General features: G+C 40.2%; 1 protein-coding gene across 2 annotated transcripts in view; it reads right to left on the bottom strand.

The window, feature by feature from the left end:
• The window catches only part of pak5 (p21 protein (Cdc42/Rac)-activated kinase 5), a 124,647-nt gene that overhangs the window by 56,783 nt on the left and 40,313 nt on the right, over positions 1–27,551 (bottom strand). Inside the window, exons 2-3 of one of the 2 annotated variants that reach the window (XM_047388233.1) lie at positions 9,344–9,567; positions 6,916–6,960 (exon numbers count right to left, since the gene is read on the bottom strand). In XM_047388233.1, the coding sequence (XP_047244189.1) occupies positions 6,916–6,960; positions 9,344–9,547 (249 nt within the window). In that variant the 5' untranslated portion in view covers positions 9,548–9,567. The remainder of the gene's footprint in view (positions 1–6,915; positions 6,961–9,343; positions 9,568–27,551) is intronic. The other variant, XM_047388234.1, reaches the window with a different exon arrangement.

The following is a 27,551-nucleotide window of genomic DNA, read 5'->3' as shown; positions in this document are numbered from 1 at the left end:
GCGTAAAAAAGTGTGACTGAAAAACGAGTGGAAGAATGAATGGAATCGTAACGACCACTAGGTCCTTACTTTTCATATAAACTGAAAACAGATAGTAAATGGTGAGCCTTTGTGGATGCTTGTAGGCAAGAAAATCCCACCTGAACAGGGTTGAAGTGGATTTTACCACAACTGACTTCTTGATCACCATCCTGTTTTCAAATACATAAATCCAGTATTTAGAATACACCAGGTATTAAAAAACATACTGGATCTAAATCTAGTTCAAAATGGGAAAGGGGCAAAGTAAAGAGAAACAAAGTAAACTAATTGACTTAGAAGGGGAGGTAAAGTTTATGGAGAACTATGTAAAAGGAGCAGGTATGATCTGTCATAGATGGAATAAAAAATAAAAAACATGGGTTTTTGGGCAAATTAGATACAAAGGATGTCTTAAAATTACAAGGGGATCTAAAATTAGCAATAATGAAAACTAAAAAGAGAAAAATAACAAAGAACAATGGGGGAAGAACAGAGAAAAAGCTCTGATTTAACAGAAATATGTGCACGATGGCATAAAAATACGGATTTTCAGGTAACTTAATTATCACTGAAATCCTAAAACTACACGGGGATCTTAAACTGGAGATTATGCATTTAAAAGATTCAAGAGACAATAAAAAACCTTGCCAGATTATAATTTCAAAGGGGACTTTTCAGTCCCTGAGTGCACACAGTTGATAAACAGATTAAAACAAAAAGATGAATTAAAAAAAAACAACAATAAGAGCAGCTTTTAACTGACATAGCCATAATACTGAGGCCTTAAGAAAAGCACAGGAAAAAACTTTCAGCTTAACTGAAAACAAATAAAGGGGGGCGGACTGCCACCCATCCCAGTTTAGAATACCAAGGTAGCCCCAAATTATAAAGACTAAGAGGTGGTTTTAGAGGACGTGGTAAAAGAAGTTAAAAGAGGAGGTGACAATGTGGACAACATGGAAACTGTCCAACTGGACAACCCAGTGAACAATGACTAGAGAAGAGAGAACAGAATGTTGTTAAAGAAGTAATCTGAGAGTAAAAGATTTTGTAGGCAAGCATTAGTGAGAAACAGGTGCTTTAAAAATCATTCTATGGTGTTATACTACCAACAATATCATGATAAAATGCAAAAGATTCATTTTACAGGGAAATAATTCCATATTTGGCTCAGATTGTGTGCATTCTTGATTTTTCCTCTTTGAGAGAAGTTAAATTTCAGCTCTGTGAAACGACCTTGACAAAGAGATGCAGCTGCCTGAAAACAAAGATAAAACTTCTGCAAACAGCAGAAGCCTGTCTCTGCTGAAAGGTCTGAAAAAATTGTAACTCTACCCTGCATGTGTCAAACTCAAGGTCCGCGGGCCAAAACCGGACCCCAGAAGTTTAGTGATTCTCTAGAAGTAGAGCCTTTTAATATGGTGATTGTGTGCTTGAATGTTATTTTGTCAATCAATAAGCAGTTTTGTTTACATTCTGCCACAATCTGCCTTTTGAAAATGTTTTGAATCTTGCTCTTTATGTATAAAAAAAAAAAGAAAGAAAAGAAAAATTGGCTAAAGTCTGCAGACATAAAATGAACCTGGATTGAAGCTCTAACTAAGTTTATTTAATCTGAGATCTTCTCCAAATGCAACAGTATATGTCAGTCTACATGAGATACTAACAACTTCACCTACTGGTATAATATAAAGATCTGATTGAATATGTGAAACAAACAATGATGAAAGTTTTTCAACAGGTGATGCTCATCCAGGAGGAAGACAGTGTTCCTAGGAAATGCAGCTCATTTATTAACAATCATTTTTTCTCCTATAGGTGGACGTTTTGCTGATTAATCATAGGCTGGATCTATGAAACATTATGTGCACAGAACAAATGACCAAGGTTCTGACTGACTTATGAACCTCACTGACCTGACAATGATAACATGACACCCAACAGATAACACCTTTAAGGTGGATCCACTAAGACCACCTTATTGATTCTTGGTGAATAAAAAAAAAAAAAAAAAAGAATTGAAGCGTTCAAAACAGACCTTGTGGAAACAAAAGGGGTTATGAGGAAACAATGTGCATTTTAAGAATAATAGAAGTCAAATTATGTTCAAATCTTTGCAAATAAAAATTACTCTGACAGAGAAATAAGTAAGTAGTGTGTGAATGTGTGTGAATGGGAATGACTGATTTCATTGTAATGCATCTTTGAGAGACATTAAAAGCGCTAATAAAGGTCTGATGTTCTGATGATCTTTGCCAAATTTATATCTTAATAAGGTTTCCAGAATCTTTTCCGAAAAATCATATAAAGATAGCAAAGGTTCTACCTGTATTAAAAATACTGATAACTATAGGAAAGTTCATAGATCTGTCTTCAATTTTTCCTAATTCTTTTACAAACAGGTTATTTAAACTTTCATGTGGCCAAATGTCTGTGTTTGACTTTCTGTTTTTGTGAAATAAATGTCTGTTTCATGTTATGTAAAAATTAGAGTCCTCAACATTACCATAATAATATTAGGTCAGTTCTCTATAGTAAAACAAAAAGATTTTAACAGATGTTTAGACTTTTTCCAGTCAGGTTCAAAATGATTGAATTAGACTCAAACTTAACATAAGATTAAATTAACCTTAACAGAATTACTGGACTGGACTGAAATAGAGAAAACTTGAGTTAATTGAAACAAACTTTAGTTACTTGAACTAAATACAAAGCTGACTGAAACTGTATGTTGTATCTATAAAACTGGGTAAAACAAACTAAGATTATAAGATATAATATGCCCTTCATTTTTTGTGTTCATCAGTGAGTGAGTTTTTATTTTTTATTTTTAATAAGAACTAAACCAAACATTATCTGAAGAAATAGCAAAAAGCCGAAAAGACTTAAAAGATACCCCTCTGACAGATGGAGAAACATTATTTGTAGACGGGTCTTCCAAAAAAGATGAGAAAGGTAAAACAAAAACCGGATATGCTGTAGTAACTCTTGATAAAGTACTGAAAGCAGAAGCACTCCCTTCACACTACTCAGCGCAAGCTGCTGAGTTAGTAGCCTTAACTGAAGCATGCAAATTAATGACAGGAAAAAGTGCAACAATATACACTGATAGTCAGTATGCATATGCAACAACGCATACTTTTGCACAACATTGGAAAAATAGGGGTATGATTACCTCCACTGGAAAACCTGTAACACATGCAGCACTATTAACAGAGCTATTGCAAGCAGTCCAACTGCCAAAAAAGCTTGCAATATGCAAATGTGCGGCACACACCACAGGAACAGACACTGTGCAGAAAATAAACCTATCCTACCAAAAAACCTATACAAATGGGCAGCAATTTCGAGTCATGGAGTTTCTCATGTCTCGAGAGGAGGAATGGTAGGATTAGTGAACAAAATATACACAACATATGGATTTAACTCTTATTCAAAAAATTTTTGTAGAACATGTTTGATCTGTGCTAAACACAATGCACAAGGGAACTTCAGACCAAAAAGGGGACTAAAATAAGTTTCTTAATAGCAGTGTTTATTCTAACCATCATAATTTGTGTTGTGGTTATAGCATTGTGGTATCTGTTGTAGCATTGTAGCTCTTCATCTGACCTTCAGAGAAAGTCCGGCTACAAAGGGAGCTGCAATCATAGTTTGCAGCTGTCTCAAACCGGTGAAGATTGTCCACAGCTCTGTTACAGGTTTTTAGGAAGGGCGCCAATCTACAGAAAGATGTTCACGCCAACACACAAAAAGATATTGATAATAGGGGGCGTCATCTCGATCATAATTGTAGGTGCCCTGCTAATATGGGAAAGAAATCATAGAACACTGCATAAAAGATCCCGGTCATCTGACCTTGACGAATCTGACGACAATAACAGGTGTGGAACAAAAAGAGCTTACCAATTTGGATTAATGGTGTGTGTGCAGTCAAATACCACCACAAGTCTTGTCATTCCACTTACCAGTCTGAGCCATTCGAGCACAAAAGGCCAAGATTATAAAAACTACAAATGGTACTTGACTAATGATCAAAAACAAACACAATGGGCCACAATAGTAGCTGATGCAAATAATGAGTGGACCCCAACGTGGGGCACTACTGCATATGCAAAGCACCAGAAAAAACTGTTCAAACTTAACGTGACAGGTTCAGTTGTATATTTAACCGTGAACCTTACGAAAACTTCCCTAGCACCCCCTGGGTACAACACTTCTTGTTGGGGATTCTTACTATGGGCCTATTCATCAGGGACGGATCCCAGTTTCCAACTGTTTATTTGTGAACATAAGAATACAACGACTCTCTCTCAAAAAACAGTAGAGAAAGGAGTTAGAATTGATCCTGAGAACCTGACCACAGACGACTGGTTTAAAATAACTACAGGAATATCTAAAATAGATAACAACTGGCTCTTAATGGCAGAACAGGCTGCCCAGGCAGTAAAAACAGATTGTGTAGTATGTATGGGAGCCAGACCACTGTTACAGGTGGTCCCCTCAACGTTGACAGAAAAATGCTTAGTAGAAGTAATGAACAGCACAAGACTCTCAACAAACTGTACTATGTGGGATAAGATTTATCCCTTGACTACAGCTGAAAAACAAAAACCGATGTTTTCAAATAAGGTTGCTCCAGGAAATTTTTCTTGCATAAACCGAACAGGTGTGGGGTCAAACATAAGCAGACTTAATGAAGATCAATGTACCTCCACCATAACAGTAGGTGTCAGCTTTAAACCTAAAGCACGCAGCGACATCTGGTGGTGGTGTGGGGACGACAAACTGTATGACAGGTTGCCATACAACACAACTGGTTTGTGTGCATCAGTGTCATTAATATTTCCCGTGTCTGTCATTCCACTCTCAGTGGCAGAGTTGTTGGGAACAGTAGCCAGTATATTTCCACATACCTGGAAAAATAGAGCAAAAAGATCAGGATGGAGTAAAGACGACCCTACTTATATAGATAGCATAGGAATACCAAGAGGAGTTCCTGATGAATATAAGTTAGCAGATCAAGTAGCAGCAGGTTTTGAATCCACCATATGCTGGTGGTGCACAATAAATAAAAACGTTGATAGAATCAATTACATCCATTACAATGTGCAACGACTAGGAAATAAAACTGAAGAAGGATTCTCAGCCATCCATGAACAATTGTCAGCTACCTCTCTAATGGCTTTCCAAAATAGAATTGCTGTCGATATGCTCTTAGCTGAAAAAGGTGGAGTATGTTCAATATTTGGGCATCAATGTTGTACATTTATTCCAAATAACACCGCAGCTGATGGGAGCCTCACCAAGGCCCTGGAGGGCCTTAGGTCACTTAACAGCAAAATGAAAGATCATTCTGGAGTTGACACCACAATGTGGGATGAGTTTGGAGAAATGTTTGAGCTTTGTGCACCCGTATAATAACCTCTGCTATTCAGCCAGTCAAAACAGAAATGTCAGAGATGTATGCCCTCCTGAGACCTGAGGAGACAGAAGGAGCCAGTGATGATGATGATGATGACCAGGAAGAAGAAGAGACTTCTCTGCATTTCCCTGATCTGTATCCTGACCCTAACGACAATTAGTTGTATACAGTAAACTTAAAGACCTCCTGCTACTTTTTTTAATGACATGTACAGATAAAACACACCATGATGTCTTAACTGAAAATCTGAGAAGAAAAGGTTAATGATTGATGTATCAAGTGTTTAAAACATTTATAAAGAGGAGGAAAATGTTAGGGTTAATTAATGATTATATATGTTTTAACTTTAATAGAAGTGAAGCTTGCTGTTCAGAGTGATTATATCTTATATGTACAAGAGCTGCAAGATAGAGACAGGATGTTCTGGAACATTCTGTCGGTGCAGCTGTTTCTAATCTTATGAGTGTGCATCCCTCCCTTTTTGTGCTTGGAATATTTTGTAACCAGGGCCTCTTCTCTTATCAATAAAAGGCAGAGAGAGCAGGGGCTGTCTCAGAGTGTGGTGTGGAGGCTTGTAACTGAGCAGCCTCTGAGACACTCTCACCTGCAGGTTAAAATGAACTAACTTCTCTGTGTCTTTCTTTGTGCAGAATTGTGAAAGTGTTTGGTGTTTAAACCTAACATCTTACAAAAACATTTGTATCTCAGACACATAGCTTTTCTACTTTTTGAAGTAGTTGAAATAATAGTTAGATTTTGAATGAACAGAATTAAATTTAATTAAATTTGGCATTACTTATGCTTTACTCAATCTTGCACACAGTTGTGTATTGTCATGTTTCAGCATGTTAATCTTGTTTTACCATGTTGAAAACAGCAGAGAAGCAGAGTTAAAGAGTAGAGGAAAGAACAGGACAGGAAATGTGCCTCTGCCCCAAGCTTGAGTAGCTTGAGTTCAAAGAAGATATGAAACGAAGGGTTCCTCTAACGCATGCAAACCCTCTGTGACCCATTTTCTACAGAGTGCTGGCCTCTATCAGAGCAGAATCAGCTGCCATGACAACATGCTCTTCACATCACAGCAACCATCATTATCATCATCATGATTATCTTCATCATCATTTTCAATGGTGCTCTGGAGCAATTGGGAAAACAAAGGGAGCATGCCACTGGAGTTAGTCTTATCTTCTAGGGAGGTTCATGCGAAAGACAACACAGGAACAGTGGAGATGAGTTCTACGAAAAGACTCGGCACAGCAATGTAGTTATGTCATGTGTGGAGTCATTCTTCGTTCCTCCCTGTCCCTGCTGTCATACCACCTCCACCTGAAAATGCATGGCAGCAGGCAGCAGGGGAGAGATGTGGAAACAAAACGGTTGAGTTGGGACTGTGTGAGAGTGACTGTTAGGAAAGAAAAAAATAAAAGGAGGGAGGGGGTTTAAAACAGAAAGGAAGGAGGAGGTCATACTTTGGGCAACGGCGTTTCAGACGACCGGACTTTCTGGGGAGATATCTGTGAAGAGAGCAAGAGAATTATTTTCTTGTTTCCCCCTCTTCAGAGATATCTCCTGTGGCATATTGCTGTTCTCCGTAACTGAATTTAAACTGACATCAAGTTTTCTTGTCAAGAGGACCTGAAAGTGGTTCCTCAGGGACTAATAGACCATTTGGTCTAAATTACTTCTAGGCAATGGAGATACAGGCTTCCATATGAGCTTTCATTTGCAAATAATACAAGTGTTTGAAAGGTATAGGTTAACAGAGAAACTGTGACTCAATTTGAGCAACAAAATATTGTTCTGGTGCAACCGACTGAAAGTTGAGCAGAAGTATCAAGGTGCAATTTGAGAAATGTGTAAGGTGGTTTAAATAATCACTGACTGTTTTTAATTGATTGAACGTGTCAAAGTGACATGTTAGGAAGAACTAATGAACAACAACACATCAGAGGAGACACTCAGAGAGAGAAGAGGAAACGCACATTCACAGAGGAGTTACACAGACTGAAGAGCAACATCAGCATGCAAAATGGTTTCAGATGAAGCAGCATTAAATGTTAAATTGATAAATTAGATACATTTTACAAAAATAAAGTAACTTTGGTTTTGATTGCATATTTCTGGAATGATTGGACATTAAAGTCCTTCCAGATGTAGTGCTGCATTGTCTGCCAGGTACAGTGCCTTGCAAAGTTAGAACTTTTTCAAGGTGGCACATTACAACCAGAAACTTCAATATTATTGGGATTTTTTTGTGAAAAACCAACACAACCTAATGTGAAACTGTGAATGTAGAAGGAAAACCATATGTGGTTCTTTTAAAACATTTTCACTATAATACTTTCCAGTGAGACCAGTTAGGAAGAGACCGCTAAGTCATCCAGTAAAATCTCAGCATAAAGGCAGTTGCTCTGTGAAAATCTCAGAGGCTTATTCCAGAGCATTAGTGAACAAACAGGACCATTAAGACCAAGGGGCACAGCAGATAGGTCAGTGAGAAAGCTGTGGAGATGTTTAAACCAGGGTTGGGTTGTATAACAAAATCTCAAGCTGTGAAAATCTCGAAGAGCTCTGTTCAATCCATTATCTAAAAGTTGAAAGAGAATAGCACAGCTGTAAACCTATCAACATGTGACTGTCTACCTATAGTGACAGGGATAGGCAAGAACAGCATTAATCAGAGGAATCAGACAACTTGTAACTTTGGAGGAGCTACAGAGATGCAGAATCTGTAAACAGTATAACAAATAGTTACCCACTCCACTAATCTGGTCTTTAAGGAAGAGTGTCAAAAAGAAAGGAAAAAACTAAAGTCCCTCTTAAAGTTTCCAACAACCCATTTACAAGATATACCAAATATCTGGAAAAAGGTGCTCTGGTCACATTAGACACATTTTTTACTTTTTGGCCTGAGTGGATAATGCTATGTGTGGTGGATGTAATGGGAAGATAGATGGAGGCAATCCTGGAATGGCTCAGTCAAAGTCAAGACCAAGCTCAAATTGAAAATATGTGGCAAGAGAAGATTTAGGTTTACAGATGATCTGCACTTAATCTGACAGAGCTTGAGGTAATGTAGAAAGAACAGTCCCTAGATGTGCACAGCTGGTAGACCCAAACCCCAAAGGACTTACAGCTAAGCTTCAATTCAAATTGGGTCTGCAAGGTATCGACTCAGGAAAGCCTGAAACAAATAACACCACATCTGTTCTGATTTTACTTCCACTTCACAAATATGTGTTTTGCAAGGCACTGTTATGGCATATTCTCTATTTGAAAATAATTTCTAAAAGATCACCAATTTTCTATCGGTTGCAGCTTCTTAAATTCAAACATAAAAAATATTTTAGATCAACACAAACAGAAAGCCAGGGAAATTCAAAGACTCACTCAGTCTTTATCAAATTAAGAATAATTATGTCACCAAAACCCTGACATAAATTTTACAAGAGTTTTTTCATAGCAAAATCTTCCAGTGTTTTGTTTAATAAATGTTTGGTTTAGCTTTTTGGATGTGTCAACTTGGCTCATGTATCATACATTGCTGCTGGATGTTTCTTAGTGAAGGTTTAAAGCATCAAAATGGATATTTGATGAGTTATTGTGGCCAGATTGTATGTATTATCAGTATTATCCATTCCCTCTCTAACTGGAAAGTGCAACAGGTGGGAAGAAAAGCAGTGAGAAGAGACTGACACCTACATAGAGTGAGGACACAAAGACACAAGACTGGAACAAGAAAATAAAACTAAAAGAAAAGCATACAGAGACAGAAAGAGAAGGGATACAGGTGAGTGAAGACAGAGATGATACAGGACAAATGATGACAGACGGGAACATAGTATTGACTTGTCTTCTGCGCCCAGGGAAGATGCCTTCCGCACATTCGTGTTGTACCTTCATTGGCGCCAGCTGGATGGGGGTTATGTAGGAGGGATCCACCATGGGCTTGGGCCGGTTGGCAGTGTCAGCTAGGAGGCTCTGCCATTGCTGTGGCAGTCCGGTGAACTTCTGCTCCCGTGGGTCAAAACCCGTGTGGACCCGGTGCTCAAAGTTAGACGGAGCTGAGATTTCCAGCCGTTTCTTCTTCTTCCCAAACATGCTGGAAAACCCTGGCAAACCTGGCAACCCAAAGGAAACCCGCATTAATACTGTACAGAAATAAGGCCAGGTTAAATTAGTAGCGTGATATTTTTGACAAGTAGTCTTCTGGTACAAATTTTATAAAATTTCTTGCAATAAATTCAGCTCTCATTCTTTTAATGCAGACAAATTAAGACTAATGCAGCCTTTATTCAATACGTAAAAACAATCCAGCATTAACTTTGGATTACAAAATCATTGCTGTCACACTCATTATTTCTAACAAGTTCTCTTAAGTTAATGTAAGCAAAACACATTTTATACTTCACTTTTTTAAATTGATCAGGGTGTGGGAAAGTTTCAGTCAGTAATCAATAATTTTCTCTTTGTATGAATGTGTCGTGACGCAGAGGCCCATTTTTCTGAGCCACTCTTCAAAATAGGAAAGACGACATGCCATTCACGTGAGACCGATATGTGTTTTACCTCATCAGATTCGAAACCAACATCTCCAGTAAGAGCAATGATGAAAAAATTAAAACCACTGGAACAGAATATAGGCTATATGGACTTAAAATCTCAGATATTTAGTGTTTTTTTTATTCCGATGACAAATCCGATGACATGGAGATAGACAATAAAAAATTTTCATTCATCACAGCCTTTTTGGTTTCAAATCTATCGGTGCAATCCATCAGAGCCAGAGAAAGATACTGATGATTAAATCAGCAATGTAACAAGAATTAGACTCAGAAGTACAACTGAACTGTCAAACAGCACTAATTGTATTCAGTAGAAGTATAAATATGTATACAATCTGTGATGCTGTGGGCCCGATTCTCTCCCCAAGGCCCTGGGAACATATTTGGAGTGCATCACACATGGACCCTTTGAAATACCAGGATATCATGATGGAAAAAATAGGGCCATACCAAAACAGAAAGGGTTCTCCTGACACAAAATCTATGTTCTTCCATTGTCATCTCGGTCCTCAGACCTGATTTCTATCAGCTGCATGATCCAACCTTGTAAAAGCAGCTAGTTAAAGTGCTGTTTCGTTGGCAAACGGGGATTACACAACGTATAATCAGCAGGGGTGCTGAGAAGTGTGCCACCAGGAATTTTCTTTAAAAACTACTTCTTAATGTGAGATGCTTTCCCCCACTGAATATATGTAGTTAATGTGAGATTATCCCACTACAACAGATTTTCACACATCATTACTAGTGTTGCAGAGTAGTGGGGGAGGACGTGTACACATTCACACTGTGTGTTGTATCTGGACAGTAATGTATTTTTTTCTTTCACCAAACACATTTAAATTAGGTTACAATGACAAGAAAATAAGTTTGAAATCGACACAGTTTTACCTTTAACATTAGGGTTTACATGTAAGATAGGATTTAATGAACTACTGCTTTAATGTTTACAATTCTTGCGACACTTTAAGGGGATAAAATTACACAATTTGTCTCTTCAACAAGGGTGGCTCATTCTTATCTTTATCGGTTTAGAAGGTAAAAGGTTTGGCGATTACTCCAAGAGTTGCATATTCAATTCAAAGCTGCTGCTGGGAGGCCACACAGAAACAAAATTCAAACAATACAATAGCTGAAACCAACAGTTTCACCCTTTATGCAAGGAAGTTTATTTGTATAGCACATTTCAGCAACAAAGCTATTCAAAGTGCCTTACATGATTAAAAAAAAAAGTACATTGCAGTGAGTAAAACATAAATAACAATGCAGTGGCAAGATAAAGGAAAGTAAATAAAAGTTGGACTGCAGGCTGAAATGAATGATGTCTCAGTTAATAGTTTAAACAGAAAAATCAAAAGAAACTCTGAACAAATGGGGTTTAACCTTGATTTAAAAGAACTTAGGGATTCAGCATTTTTGCAGTTTTCTGGAAGCTTGTTCCAAATTAGTGGAGCGTAAGAAATGAATGCTGCTGTTCCATGTTTAGTTCTGAGGGATGCAGAGTAGACCTGAACCAGAAGACCTGAGTGGTCTGGAAGGTTGACACAACAACAATAAATCTTTAACGTATGTTGGTGCTGAGCCATTCTGTGATTTATAAGCTAACGGAAGTATTTTAAAGTCTATTCTCTGAAACACAAAGAACCAGTGTAAGGACTTTAGAACTGGGGTGATGGACTTCTTAGTTCTAGTGAGGACGCAGGCAACAGCATTATGGATCAGCTGCAGCTGCATTATTGACTTTTTAGGCAGACCTGTATAGACACTGTTGCAGTAATCAATTCAACTACAGATAAACGTATGGTTTTAAGATCCCCCAGGGACAATAGTCCTTTAATCTTTGAAATGACCGACTTAGTTTAATAATTGCTTTTTTTAGGGTGAAAACACCTGACAACATTAATGACTTTATTATTTGAATCAAATCAGATGCTATGACAGGAAAGACTTTCTTGAGAGAAAGCTGTGGGTAAAATATTGAGACAGCAGGAGGAGGAGCTTAGCTGATGTATAATTTTCTACATGTTTTTGTAGTTGATTTGGTAGAATTGTGTCATTTTGTTAAAATTTATTTTGATTGGACACAGCATTGGGTCTGGAATATTGATGTACTGACTACTCTTCTAATCTTCTTAATTTTCTTAGTAAAGAAGTTAGTAAATTCATTGCAGGCCTTGTCAGAGTGAAGTTTAGATGACACAAGAGGATTTGTTAACCTGTTGACCATAGCAAACAAGGCATGAGCATTATTATTGTTTTTTGTTGATGATTTCAGAAAATAATGATTCCCTTGCATTCAGTTGTAAGTTATATCTGTGAAGTCTCTCCTTATTGATGATTTGTGAACCTGGAGTCCAGTCGCCACCTCAGTTCCGCTTTTCGGCACTTTCAGTTCTTACCCGTGGAGCATTTCTCCACAGAGATTTCATCTTACCAGAGACAACCCTTACCTTAATATGAGCAATAGAATCAATAAAGTCTGAAATTATTTTTAGAATGAAGTTATCTACCAGCTAATTATCTGAGTTACTTGGTTTCAGTAAAAGCGTTTTCTTATAATATCTCTTTGGCTAATTGAGTCAATGGAAATTATGCTTTCAAAGATAACGGAAAAGTGGTCAGATATGGCAACATCAGTTACAAACACCTTGGAAGTGTTCAAGCCCTTACAGATTAAGTCAAATATATGTCCCCTTTTGTGTGTTGGCTGTTCATCATATAAAACCAAAATATTTTAAGTGCATCTCATAGTTCTGTTGCCAGTACTGTTCTACCAGTTTTTTGGTACTCTCTCGTCTCCTGTTTGTGGCCGAAGCAGCTGGTGTCTGATTCACAGAATAAAAAATTTTGAAAATGAAGAGTTGTACTCCAGAGTCAGGGCTCCACGAAGGGTTTGACTTGAGAAACGTGGAACGTGGGGTGAATCCTGGTGGAGTTGGGTAATCTCAGTCATACAGCGACAGGGTTGATGATCTTTGAGATTGGGAAAGGTCCAACAAATCGGGGTGCCAATTTTCGGGATTCTACCCTTAATGGGAGGTCCTTGGCGGAGAGCCAAACTTTCTGCCCCACCTGGTACTTAGGGTACTTAGGGGCAGGGATCCGTCTCCGGTTGGCCGTTCTTGACCGAACCAGTGACATTCTGATCATCGACCTCCTGGCCTTTCTCCATATTCTTTGGCACCTTAGGGCAACCGCTTGGGCGGACGGAACATTAGCTTCTCTCTCCTGAACTGAAAACTAGAGGGTGACACGGGAGTGGATTTTCTCTCCTGTCCAATTCCGCTCCCACAGAAAAATGTCTTGTCCCATCCCAATCCCAGGCCAGCATAACGAAAAAAATCCTGTCCCGTCCCACTCCTGGTAAATTGACTCCCACTCCCATCCCGCTCCCATTTAGAACAACTCCCACTCCTGTGCCACTCCCATTTTTGTTTTCTTCATTTAGTCTTTTGGCAATTTCTTTGTTTGAAGGACCAGTTAGGTCCCTGTTTTTAGCTGTAGTAAAGGCCAGTTAAAGTAAAAAGAATAATAATGAAGGAATAATAAAATATTAAACAAGGAAACACACCATGCCTATCTTAGCTGAATAAACAAAATGTACATAGTTGTATTTTACTAATTTATTAAGTGATTGTTTCCTTTGAACAATGACATTACTTTTATGTTTCAAGTTGCTGAAACGAAAGAAAAATGCACCTAGCAAGAGAACTGTACTTGGTGAACAAAAGGGCAAAAAGGCATTACCTTCACAATTTAGAAACTGTACCTCAATGGTTCACATCCCTGGTCCTCAGGGACCCCTTCCCTGCAAGTTTTAGATGTGTGTCTGCTCCAGAACACCTGATTCAAATTCTGACATGACCTCCTATACAGGCATCAAGAATGGAGGGTCAAACTGGACAAAATTAATACAATAAAATCATCATTAAATAAATAAATGTTGTGAATGTCCCATAAGTGAAGTAAATGTAACATGAAAGAACATTAAATTAAAGGTACCATTTATTTATTTAATACATCATTAGAAACAATAAATGTACCATTATATCATGAAATGGAATATTATGCAAAGAAATGTGCCACTGAATAATTAAGTATAATTTTAAAGACGACATGATGTAATTAGTGGTACACTAATATTTAATGATGTATTAAAATAAATTGTACATTTAATGGTACATTCAATTTTTTTCTATTTCACAACATATTTATTTAATATCTTCCCCTGATGAAGCCTTTCTACGGAGTCCGCGAGGGGACATGGGGGAATTTTTTCTCTTTTGCTTCGTAACGCAATACTTTTGCGTTTGCTCACAATACTTTTTGAGTTATCTCGCAATACAGGTCCTTCTCAAAATATTACCATGTTGTGATAAAGTTCATTATTTTCCATAATGTCATGATGAAAATTTAACATTCATACATTTTAGATTCATTGCACACTAACTGAAATATTTCAGGTCTTTTATTGTCTAAATACGGATGATTTTGGCATACAGCTCATGAAAACCCAAAATTCCTATCTCACAAAGTTAGCATATCATTAAAAGGGTCTCTAAACGAGCTATGATCCTAATCATCTGAATCAACGAGTTAACTCTAAACACCTGCAAAAGATTCCTGAGGCCTTTAAAACTCCCAGCCTGGTTCATCACTCAAAACCCCAATCATGGGTAAGACTGCCGACCTGACTGCTGTCCAGAAGGCCGCTATTGACACCCTCAAGCAAGAGGGTAAGACACAGAAAGAAATTTCTGAACAAACAGGATGTTCCCAGAGTGCTGTATCAAGGCACCTCAGTGGAAAGTCTGTGGGAAGGAAAAAGTGTGGCAGAAAACGCTGCACAACGAGAAGAGGTGACCGGACCCTGAGGAAGATTGTGGAGAAGGGCCGATTCCAGACCTTGGGGGACCTGCGGAAGCAGTGGACTGAGTCTGGAGTAGAAACATCCAGAGCCACCGTGCACAGGCGTGTGCAGGAAATGGGCTACAGGTGCCGCATTCCCCAGGTCAAGCCACTTTTGAACCAGAAACAGCGGCAAAAGCGCCTGACCTGGGCTACAGAGAAGCAGCACTGGACTGTTGCTCAGTGGTCCAAAGTACTTTTTTCGGATGAAAGCAAATTCTGCATGTCATTCGGAAATCAAGGTGCCAGAGTCTGGAGGAAGACTGGGGAGAAGGAAATGCCAAAATGCCAGAAGTCCAGTGTCAAGTACCCACAGTCAGTGATGGTCTGGGGTGCCGTGTCAGCTGCTGGTGTTGGTCCACTGTGTTTTATCAAGGGCAGGGTCAATGCAGCTAGCTATCAGGAGATTTTGGAGCACTTCATGCTTCCATCTGCTGAAAAGCTTTATGGAGATGAAGATTTCATTTTTCAGCACAACCTGGCACCTGCTCACAGTGCCAAAACCACTGGTAAATGGTTTACTGACCATGGTATCACTGTGCTCAATTGGCCTGCCAACTCTCCTGACCTGAACCCCATAGAGAATCTGTGGGATATTGTGAAGAGAACATTGAGAGACTCAAGACCCAACACTCTGGATGAGCTAAAGGCCGCTATCGAAGCATCCTGGGCCTCCATAAGACCTCAGCAGAGCCACAGGCTGATTGCCTCCATGCCACGCCGCATTGAAGCAGTCATTTCTGCCAAAGAATTCCCGACCAAGCATTGAGTGCATAACTGTACATGATTATTTGAAGGTTGACGTTTTTGGTATTAAAAACACTTTTCTTTTATTGGTCGGATGAAATATGCTAATTTTGTGAGATAGGAATTTTGGGTTTTCATGAGCTGTATGCCACAATCATCCGTATTAAGACAATAAAAGACCTGAAATATTTCAGTTAGTGTGCAATGAATCTAAAATATATTAATGTTAAATTTTCATCATTACATTATGGAAAATAATGAACTTTATCACAATATGCTAATATTTTGAGAAGGACCTGTACTTTGTGGGATAGTTTCCAAACCAGATAACTGCAAAAATGAAACAAACACTTCACCCGTTTTGAGATTTATTGAGTTTTATTTTGAAATCGGCCTTAAATAAAATGATCTTTTATCAGACTAAAAGACTAAAGTTATTATCCACAAGCTGTCAAATTACTGAACTCTGGACAATAATACTGCATGAAACCACATCTGTGGCACTTTATTTGTTTATTGCTGTTGCATGATGTGTACATTTTTTTGTACGCCATTAGTGTTTTTGTTTTTATCGTGATTTGAACGGTTCTTATCCTAAGCATTCCATTGCATTGTTTACTGCGTGTTAACCTGCATATGACAAATAAACCATATCAATGACATATCAGTGCTGTTTGTTTTACGAGCAGTTTGTCATCTGTGCTGCTGTTCCAAAATGCCGAACGCAAAAGTATTGCGTGGGGACGCAAAAAAAAAAAAAAAATTCCCCCATGTCCCTTTGCGGGCCCCGTACCTTTCCCTTTCACTGTGGCAAAGGCTCTTAAATCTTTAGTGCACATGGAGCAGTTTTGTTGGTCAGATGAGACTTGACATGTGATGGTACTTTTGGTTTGATGAATAAAGATAAGCAGGGCTGATTTAATCCAGAATTTGCTTTACAAGTGTCCCTTTATCACTGGTGAACTTGATTACAACTAAACACGTTTTACAAGCAGCAGACTGCGTGTTAAAACCGCTACATTCAACTCTCCTGAAGTTCGGTAATATTTGCGACTTTCGTGTCAGCTCTATGAGTTTAATAGATAAGTCCTTACTTCTGACTTTACGTTGCAAATCCAATTTTACCACGCCCAGTTCTCCACCTGCGTTTGCTCCCTCCATCCTGAACGCAGGTGGAAAACATCGAGCGAAGCACTGTTGGCTTGTGGGTCGTGTAGTTCGTTTGACTCGCATTATAGTATAGGCTTCTTGGAAAAAAAAATACACAATGGCGGCGTCGATCCAAGTTTTTTTTTCTTAAAGTTTATAACAAAGTCTCAGTTTTACATTTCCAAGGACAATTGATCCTAGTTATTTTCCCTCCTATTGCTTAGCTCCCGCTCCCATCTGCTCCCGTTCATTTTTTTATCCTATGCCATCCCAATCATGTGATCTTTACTGATGCTGTCTCCCGTCCCGCGGGATTCCCATGGGAATCCCGTGGGAATCCCGTGACCCGTGGGACTCCCAAAAGAATGTCAGCCTCTACTGAAAACATGGGTGGCTGGAAACCAAACACAACATGAAAAGGAGACAAACCAGTGGTACTTGATTACATAGAGTTCATGGTATATTCAACCCAGGGCAAATTTTGTGACCACTTGGTCGGGTCAGACTCACATAATATACAAAGTTTGGTTTCAGCTTCTTGGTTGGCTCTCTCAGTTTGGCCATCAGACTGAGGATGAAACCCTGAGGAAAGATTAACAGAAATTCCCAACAACGAACAAAACTCCTTCCAGAAACGTGACACAAATTGGGGTTCTCTATCGGAAACAATGTCATTTGGAATTCCATGAAGCCTGAAAACTTCTCGGGTCAATATCTCACCCATCTCCTTAGCAGATGGAAGCTTCTCCAAGGGCACCAGATGAACCATTTTTGAAAATCTGTCAATTATGGTTAGTAGTACAAAGTGACCATTAGAAACCGGTAGACCTATCACAAAATCCATCGCAATATGTGACCATGGGCGACGGGGGATTGGCAAAGGGTGCAACAACCCCACAGGGGTTTGACGAGAAGGCTTGGCTTGACAATATTGAGTGCATTCAGCAACAAAGTCTTTGACATCCTTTACCCGCGATGGCCACCAAAACTGAGTTCGAACTGTCTGAATGGTTCTGCTGATTCCTGGATGACAAACTAAACGAGAGCAATGACAAGACTCCAGTACCTTAGGCACAAGGCAAATCAGGGACAAAACAGCGGTCAGGTGGGCATGATGGTGGGATAGGCAGATCTCTAATGGCTTCCTGGACCTCCCTTTCCACCTCCACTCGGGACACAGACAACCTGACGGTTTCAGGAAGGATAAACTCCTCTTCACCCGCAGACTGAGATTCTTCAGGCTCTTGAGTCCGGGATAGGGCGTCAGGTTTGCCATTTTGACTCCCTGGCCTGTAAGATAGGGAGAAATTAAAACGAGCAAAAAACAAAGCCCACCTAGCCTGTCTGGGGTTTAGCCATTTTGCTGATTTCAGGTACTCCAAGTTCTTATGGTCAGTCCACACCATAAACGGCTCCTTAGTCCCCTCCAGCCAATGTCTCCACTCTGTCAACGCCAACTTGACAGCCAATAACTCTCTGTCTCCCACGTCGTAATTCCGCTCAGCCTGTGACAGAGGCCTTGAAAAGAAGGCACATGGGTGAACACGATCATCCTCACCTCTTTGGCTTAATACAGCTCCGACCCCAGTGCTTGAGGCATCCACCTCCACGATAAACTGTCTCTCTGGGTCAGGAGACCGTAACACTGGAGCTGACGTGAAGAGTTCCTTTAACCTATTGAAGGCCTTCTCTGCATCCTTATTCCACACAAATTTTACCTTGGAAGAGGTAAGAGCGTTTAGGGGAGTAGCAACCAGGCTGTAATTTCTAATAAACCTCCTATAGAAGTTTGCGAAGCCCAGAAATCTTTGAAGCTGCCTGCGATCAGTTGGAACAGGCCATTCCAATATGACCTTAACCTTGGAGGGGTCGACAAGCACTTGATCTGGGGAAATGATGAAGCCCAAAAAGGAAGTGGTAGTTATGTGGAACCCACATTTCTCTGCCTTGACAAACAACTGGTTTTGGAGAAGACGCAGGAGAACAGCTCTGACATGTTTTCTGTGGGTTTCCAGATCTTGAGAATAAATCAGTATGTCATCAAGATAAACAAATACGAATTGATCCACCATGTCTCTTAGAACGTCATTGACCAATGACTGAAAAACTGCAGGAGCGTTAGTAAGTCCAAATGGCATGACCTTGTCTTCATAATGGCCCGTAGGTGTGTTGAAAGCCGTCTTCCACTCATCTCCTTCTCTGATTCGGACCAGATGATATGCATTCCTTAGATCCAGCTTAGAAAATATCTTGGCTCCCTGCATCTGATCAAAAGCTGTGTTCAAGAGTGGTAAGGGATATCTATTTTTAACTGTTATCTCATTAAGGCCTCTATAATCAATGCATGGTCTCAATGAACCATCCTTCTTCCCAACAAAAAAGAAACCAGCACCTGCAGGAGAGAAAGAGGGTTGAATGTGCCCTGCCTTTAATGCCTCATCAACGTAACTCTTCATGGCCCTGTGCTCTGGACCAGACAATGAATAGGTTCTGCCTTTAGGGGGTGATGTGCCAGGAAGCAAATCAATAGCACAATCATAAGGTCTATGGGGTGGCAGAGCTGTGGCCTTGATTTTATTAAAAACCTCCTTTAAATCATGGTATTCTTGCGGTACCTTGGATAAATCTGGATAGGTCTCCTCAACCTCATTCTCCACACTGACCTCCGTAGCAGCAGACAAAAGACAGTCAGCGGAACATGACTCAGACCAACCCAGAACTTCTTTTTTCTTCCAGTCGATGTGAGGGTTGTGTTTCTGCAACCAGGAGGTCCCTAGGACTACAGGAAGTTCAGGTGAATTAATGATCATGAAAGTTACTTTTTCTTGATGATTACCTCCAACAGTTAAGGTAATCTCCTCCGTCCTGAGATGTGAATTGTTCGTGCTGTGACCATCCAAAGCTAGCACGTTTCTTGTGTCAGCTGACGGAATAAGTTTTATGCCATTCTAATTTGCAAATGTTTCGTCCATGAATTCAGTATCTGCTCCTGAATCAATAAACACGGCCCCCTGGAGAGACAAAGAAGAGGTTTGAAAATGGGCAGAAAACAAGAAGGAGGAGGCAGATAGTTGACTTCGGCTCAGTAGAGACCTCCATTCCTCTGCTGAGCCTGTCCTTTTAGTGGACACCTGAGTGCTAAATGTCCCTTCTCTCCACAATAAAAACAGAGCTTGAATCTTCTCCAACGATCTTTCTCCTCAGGGGTAATCTTGGTTCTGCCCAATTGCATGGGCTCACAATTATCATTTTCCTCAGTGAGAGGTGACAGACTCTTTCTCTCATACCGGTGTGCAGAAACCTGAGTTAATGATGAGCGACCCTTCTCATGGCGCTTCTCCTTCCTTCTCTCTGCCAGCCGAATATCAATGCGAGCAGCCAAATCCTCGAGTTGTTTCAGGGAAGAAGGATAGTCACGGGTCGTTAGCTCATCCTTGATGTCTTCGTTTAATCCTTTCATGAATGCATCCATTTGTGCTGCCTCATTCCAACGGCTCTCTGCAGCCAACAGATGAAAGTCAATTATATAGGTCGAGACAGGTTGATCACCCTGTTTGACGAACAATAATTCTCTTGCGGCCTCACGACTTGGAATGACCGGGTCAAAAACTCGAATGAGTTCCTTGGAAAAAGTTTCATAAAGATCACAAGATGCAGACCTGTTATGCCATTCAGCAGTTCCCCACTGTTTTGCCTTTCCTGCCAGCAGAGATATAACAAACGCCACCTTGGAACGTTCAGTGCGAAAGGATGACGGCTGAAGCTCAAAATGAATTTCACACTGAGTTAGAAAAGCTCGACACTGGTCTGAGTCTCCCCTGAACATCTCAGGCGGAGAGAGGCGTGGCTCCCTTACCTCTGCTGTTGTCCATGTCACTTGGGCGTGGTTTCTTTGTGACGGTGGCGGCTCAGAGACAAGATTGCCAGAACGTAATGTGGAAATTATTTCCTCCATGCTGGAACCCAACCAGGAAAGGGTCTCATCAACGTGGGTACGTCACTGTTGTGCTGGTGATGGGTCCATTTTTGGCCAGATTTTTCTGCTATGAATCAGAAAAAGGCGGACCCAAGATTCAGCCAGACACAGTACTGAAAGTTTAAAAGGTTTATTCAGCCACAGGAAAACGTCACACAGGTAACACTCCTCAAAGCTTCCAGGAATCACTGAGGCAGAAAGAGGGATTAGTGACTTGTAGTCTCTCCAGATTTTGCAGGGATCAGAAAAGTCACTAACCTGCTTTTGTCTTGAGTGGAATTTGAAACCCAGAAGGGAAACCTCAGTGGGCGGCAGGCGGTGATCTCCACAGCACAGGTAAGAAGTGACTCCAGGCTGAATAATCCGAGGGCTAGGCTGGCTCAATAATCCAAGGACAGAAACAGGGTCAACGATCGGAACAAGAGGCGTCAGGCAAGGGGCAAGCAGAGGCATAAACCAGATGCAGGAAACAAGGTCGACAACCAAAATCCAAATAGTCCGACAGGGAGCAGGCAGAGGCATAAATCCAAAAAGGCAAGGCAAGGCAAGGTCAAGAACAATGATCAGACAGGAAGGAATGCTGGATATCTACTCACACAATGGCTTTCAAAAATCTGGCACCGTCTGCTTGTCAGAGTCAGTATATATCAGGGAAGACACAGGTGCTTGGCATTCCACAGATTGCACTGCACAGCAGCAGCCACCAGGTGCATCTAATCTGCTGATTGCAGCCAGGGAGACAGGGTAGAGCAGACGTGCCAGAATCAAAACAGATTTTGGCTTCAGAACATCAAATACTCCTGTGTGTATAATAAGGTTTTTCTCTGTTGGATGGTTTTCCATGTTCATCGGTATTTCTATGAGAAATCAGTCACCATGCTATTTGCAAGGGAGGCATCTTGTACTGATTAGCTTGTGCTGCCATTAAAGGTGCAGCTGCTCCTAGCATTGTCTGGTCCTTTTCTCAAAAGCAATTAAAATTTTAAAACAAATTCTTGAAAAAATCCTTAAACAATTCTTGAGTGTCAATTATTTAAAGTAGCTTAGTTCAACATTTCTGTAGTTTTTGGCTGAGAGATAAAAAGTTAAAAGTAACAGAATGCAAGCACACAGAGCAAGGGGAGAGAGCCTCCATGCAAGCAGAGAAGCAAAAGTTAAACAAGAGGATCTATCTTAGAAGGGTCACTGGTGTTTGCTGATGTCAGGGTTAGGGTCACAGAAACAGCTGGATTAATTCTTAAGTATAAATAGATTTGCTGTCTTTTCACGTAAGGGCAAATGCAGCCACCAAAGAGAACATTTTCACACCATGCAGGTTTGTATTCAGTTTGCAGTTAAATGTATATTGTGCAGAGAGCATCCTGTTTGTGATTTGGGACCTCTGTGTGTGCCCTATTGTGAAACTGTTGGCCTAGGTATTTGCACAATGCCCCGTAACAAGAACAAAATGTCATGACTCTGTTGTGGCAGCTGTGAAAGAAGACTATTGTGCCAGTCCTATCAAGGAAGCATTGTCTTCTGACAACAACAGCCCATCTTCTTGTTTTCCGTCTCGCTCTCTGTTATGGCTTTAGCACAGATCATATGTGCTGTGCAGAGGCTAAATTGATCTACCTACATGAACATCATACACAAGGCAAACAAAAACTATTTACACAAATACAGCAATTTATACAGAATTTATTGCACATATTTGTAAAATAAATCAAAGTGGTACTCCTTTACATTTAACTTCTGATGTTCCTAAGTGAGAGAGAAAAATCACTTGATTAAGAAAATTTTAGTAGGCTTTACTTTGACAAGTTTTACCTTCTAGACACATTACATTTACTTCAACAAACTTCATTCAGTCATTCATTTCCTATACCGCTTCTTCCATAGTGGGTCGCGGGGAAGCTGGTGTCTATCTCCAGCAGTCTATGGGTGGGAGGCGGGGTACCCCCTGGACAGGTTGCCTGGGCAGGGCAACACACAAACAACCATGCACACACTCATTTACACACCTAAAGGGCAATTTAGAGAGACCAATTAACCTAACAGGCCTGTCTTTGGACTGTGGAAGGAAGCCGGAGTACACTGTGAGAATCCACGCATGCACAGGGAGAACATGCAAACTCCATGCAGAAAGACCCCCAGCCGGGAGTCAAGCCCAGGACCTTCTTGCTGCAAGGCAACAGTGCTACCAACTGCGCCACCGTGCAGCCCCCAAACTTCAATCAATTTTTGTTAATTTATTTTTAATAGGCCAGGGGTCAGCAAGGTTTACAGTCCAAAGAGCCAATTTGCCTTAGTCCAGTTAAAGAGCCGACAAAATTGCATGACCCTTTAATAAAAGATGCCTCTTAAACTTACAAATATGTGCTATAGAAAACTTTGTCATCTATGTTAAAATAACATCATCTTATTTCTATTTTTAGGTTTTAAAATCAAGAAAATTTATTTATTTTTTTTTTCAAAAAGAGAATGAATTTTTGAATGTTATTCAATTCAATTCAGTTTATTTATATAGCGCCAATTCACAACACATCATCTCAAGGCACTTCACAAAGGGCCTGGAATGGTGTAGGGTTGTTGGGGAGGTAAGAGTAAACTACTGAATGTTAGTTTGGCCATTTTAGAATGGGCTATGTGTATGGGTACTAAGTAAAATAAACTGATAAGTTTATTATTGGTCACTCTAAATTGACCGTAGGTGTATGAATGAGTGTGTGCATGGTTGTTTGTGTGTTGCCCTGTGATGGACTGGCGATCTGTCCAGGGTGTACCCTGCCTCTCGCCCATAGACTGCTGGAGATAGGCACCAGCTCCCCCGCGACCCACTATGGAATAAGCGGTAGAAAATGACTGACTGACTGACTGACTACATCAAAAAGGCATGTATGTACCAATTGTAGCGAGGTTTGAGCACTACAGGCAAAAAAAGCAGGTCAGAAGTGAGGGCAGAGAGCTACAGGGAATGAACTCCAGCGTTAATGACCAGTTTCTAAAGGAGATCCTCAATTGGAGGCGAGTATTATTCCTAATCAGGAAGAAATATATCACAGAAGGCACCAGAGCTACAGTGGCTGTAGATAAGCTCTATATTAATGGTCAGTTGTTCGGGGACCGGGAGATCACTCCAGGACTTTATTAGGAGCAACAGCAGGTAAATCTAAAACATATAACAATGGTTAGATAGGAGGTTAGATAACTGGCAATTATAATCTAAAAAAGCACAGCTCAGCATGATGTTGACAGTGTTAGATGCCAAGGCTGGGCTTTTGGGTATCTGCTCCTTTTTGTCTCCTTTCATTTTGTCTGTTACCACACCTCTCTGTCACTCTTTTTTCTTTCTGTCACACACAAACATGCACACTCACACACAAATAATTCTTAATCTAACCTTATATCTCTCACACCCTCCTACCCCCAGCACCTTCTTAATTTTCTTTTTTCTCTGCTATATCTCTGCTCATGGACTTTATATCAGGCAACCCCAAGCACTAATCATGATTTTACTTGGGTTTCTCTGTTTCTATGGTGACGTGCGCTGTCCAACTTTAGCTACTTGTGCAACTATGGGTACACTAAAGTTTGTCACATGGAATGTGCATGGAGCCTGCACCAGAGAGAAAAAGTTAAAGATTTTTAACCAACTTAAAAGACTACAGGCAGACAGTCTGCCACAGCCACAGCTGCAAATGATCTTAAATCACCTAATGTTTCCTAATTTATTTTCTGCCTACTATAATTCTAGGCAAAGAGGAGTAGCAATTTTAATTCACAAAAATGTTAACTTCACAGTATTAGACACAGTTATAGATCCAGAGGGTAGATTTATAATAATAAAAATATTTATATATAACCAAAAGTTATGTATTGTCATTATACATGCCTAAAATGCTGATGACCCCCCATTCTTCCATACGTTTTTTTTCTGCACTGTCTGAACACTTGGATTGCTCAAATTAAGAAATAGGTTGAGCACAACAGGGACTCAGCACAGTCGGCAATAAATATAGTTAAACAGTACATGAGTGATTACGGACCTTGCGATGCATGGCGATCTCTTCACCCTAATCCCAGAGAATATAATTTTTTTTCTCACATGTCCATCACTCTTACTCTCGTCTGGATTATTTCTTAGTCAGCTCGTTGTTGACTGACATTTCAGACACCGAGATACACCCTATAGCTGTCAGCGATCATGCTCCTTTCTTTAACTCTAGTAAATAAGACCAAAAAAAAGTCCCACAAAGCAAAAGCTGGAGGTTTAATGCATCATTGCTTAAGGATGAAGATTTTATCACATATTTTAAAGAAGAGTTGACTTTATATTTGGAGTTGACGACCTCCCTGAGACATCAATATCTGTAGTCTGGGAGACAGGGAAAGCAGTGATGAGTGGTAAAATAATCTCATTCTAATCACATAAGAAGAAAAAAGAAAACAAACATATTCAGGAATTAGAAGAAACCATTAAACTGTTAGAAGCTTCCCAGGAAGAGGAAATGCTGGGCAAGCTACGTAAAGCAAAACAAGAATTAAATGAAATTATTGACAAAAAAACTCAATTCTTAGTACAAAGACTTTGAATAGAAAACTTTGAACATGGTTAGCTATTTAGCTAACCAGCTAAAAATAATTAAAGAAAGACAACTATGTTTGCTGTTAAAGACTCGACAGGGAATACAGTATACGATCCTAAAAGAATAAACAGCACTTTCAGAGATTTTTACAAAGCTTTATACTCACCACAGCTAAGCCAGTCAGGTAACGACATTGATCAATTTCTGGATAAAGTAACACTTCCTAAATTATCAGATAATCAAGCGATGGCCCTGGATGTACCACTGACATCAGCAGAAATCCAAGAAGGTCTCACAAGCATGCCCAGTAAAAAAGGCTCCAGGCCCAGATGGATTTCCAACAGAGTTCTACAAAGAATTCTGGAATGTTTCAGCTGCAACATTCCATACAATGTTGCAGAAAACCGAGGAAAATGGCAGACTTCCGCCAAATATAAATTCTGCCAACATTACTCTCCAATTAAAACCAAGCAAAGACCCAGTACTTCCTACCAGCTACCGTCTCATATCCCTTATTAACGCTGATCTCAAAATAATTTGTAAAGCCCTCGCAAAAAGACTAGAAAAGGTAACTCCTCTCATAATACATCCTGACCAAATTGGTTTTATAAAAGGTAGACATTCATCCCCAAATTCACGCAGATTACTTAATTTAATAGATTATTCCTGCAGTAAAAACATTGAGACTAATATATTATATCTAGATGCAGAAAAAGCATTTGATGGAGATAACTGGGAATTCTTGTTAGCAACCTTCAGTAAATTTGGTTTCGGAAACCGACTAGTGGGGGTATAGTGTATGTATGGGTTGTCTGAGTGTGTGTATGACGTCCATTGTTGTGTATCTTTACGTTGGGTGTGTGGGTGTGAGTGTTTTATGTGTACGCACGAGGGTGGGAATGTGTGACTGTGTGTCCCTGTTTTCGTGTCTGGTTGGGTCTTGGGCTGCTCCCTCTCCTGGATCAGCTTAGGCCCCCCATCACACACTCTGCCAGTGGCTGGTGTCTCTGCCCACTGGTGTATTGGTGGTTCTTGGTGTCTAGGGCTGGGTCCGTTGGTGTGTGCTGGCTCACTCCCGGTGGCTGCTTGCCAGGACCTGGGCCCCCTCGCTCTGTCGAGCCTCTGCTTGTGGGTAATGTGCCCCTGGGTCTCGGGTCTCTGGATGGCTGGATCTGGTCCGGCGTAGATGTCTGCCGGAGGGGCCTGTGGACACATTGCTGCAGCTCCCTGAGGCTTCACTCTGGCTGCTGAGTGGTTTCCCTGGGGCTCTCCTCTGCCCTTCTCTGGGGGGGTTGCGGTACTCCTGGAGGTGGTCCTCCCGGGGTCCCTGTGCTCTGGGGGGGCCTTTGGATTTCTGTGGCTCAGATCTCCTCCGTACCGGTCTCGGGTCCAGAGAGGCAGGTCTGTGGCTTCTCACACTTGCTATCACATATTTTTATGGAGAAAGCGTATATACACAAGCGCGCTCACACTTACACCCACAGATGTCTGGATTCAGGAGTTAACAGATACACCTATATTGAGCCACAGCTGCAACTAAATACATCTTGCATTCATTAGTACTTTGCATTTTTCCGTAACAATGCTGTTATATATGTTTCTGCAGGTGTAGAAGCCATATTTTAGTGGGTTATCTTGTATTCTCTTCACCCTTCTTTCTCTCCCCTATTCTTTTTTCCTTCTCTTTTTTTCCTTTTTGCCCCACCTCTCTCTTTTTCTTACTTCTGTTTTTATCCTTTTCATTTCTGTCTCCGTGTCTATTGGAATGGAAATAATTCCAAAGCAGTTTCTAATAAAGTTTATATATTATGTATATATATATATAAACTTTATTAGATTATAGCGTTCGTCGTAATGCTCCACTTGTTAAAGTAAATCTCTTGAGCATCTTCTTGGCACTCAGACAACAATTCTGAGTATATAATATTTGCATTGAATGTCCACAAAAGAGTGAACAAAAAATTCAAATATTGCATGTAGAAAAACTGATAAAAACCTGTTTTTTTACTTTCATGGTTGATTTAGAATTCTATTGCTTAGATCTATAATTTTGGGACAGAGTTAATGAGAGTTACTGAGTCAGGTCTAAAGAGCCATTTGCAGCTCTGAAGAAGCCAGGTGCAGAGCCCTGTCAGCAAAACATAAAGAAGTGCATTATAGTGAAGTGGAAAGAAAAGAGAGGCATGGTTTTCAGC

This window comes from Girardinichthys multiradiatus, chromosome 15, assembly GCF_021462225.1.
Source record: "Girardinichthys multiradiatus isolate DD_20200921_A chromosome 15, DD_fGirMul_XY1, whole genome shotgun sequence".
In the NCBI taxonomy this organism is placed as follows: domain Eukaryota; kingdom Metazoa; phylum Chordata; class Actinopteri; order Cyprinodontiformes; family Goodeidae; genus Girardinichthys; species Girardinichthys multiradiatus.
The sequence above is the reverse complement of the archived record's forward strand: the minus strand, read 5'-3'. Positions and strand labels throughout refer to the sequence as shown.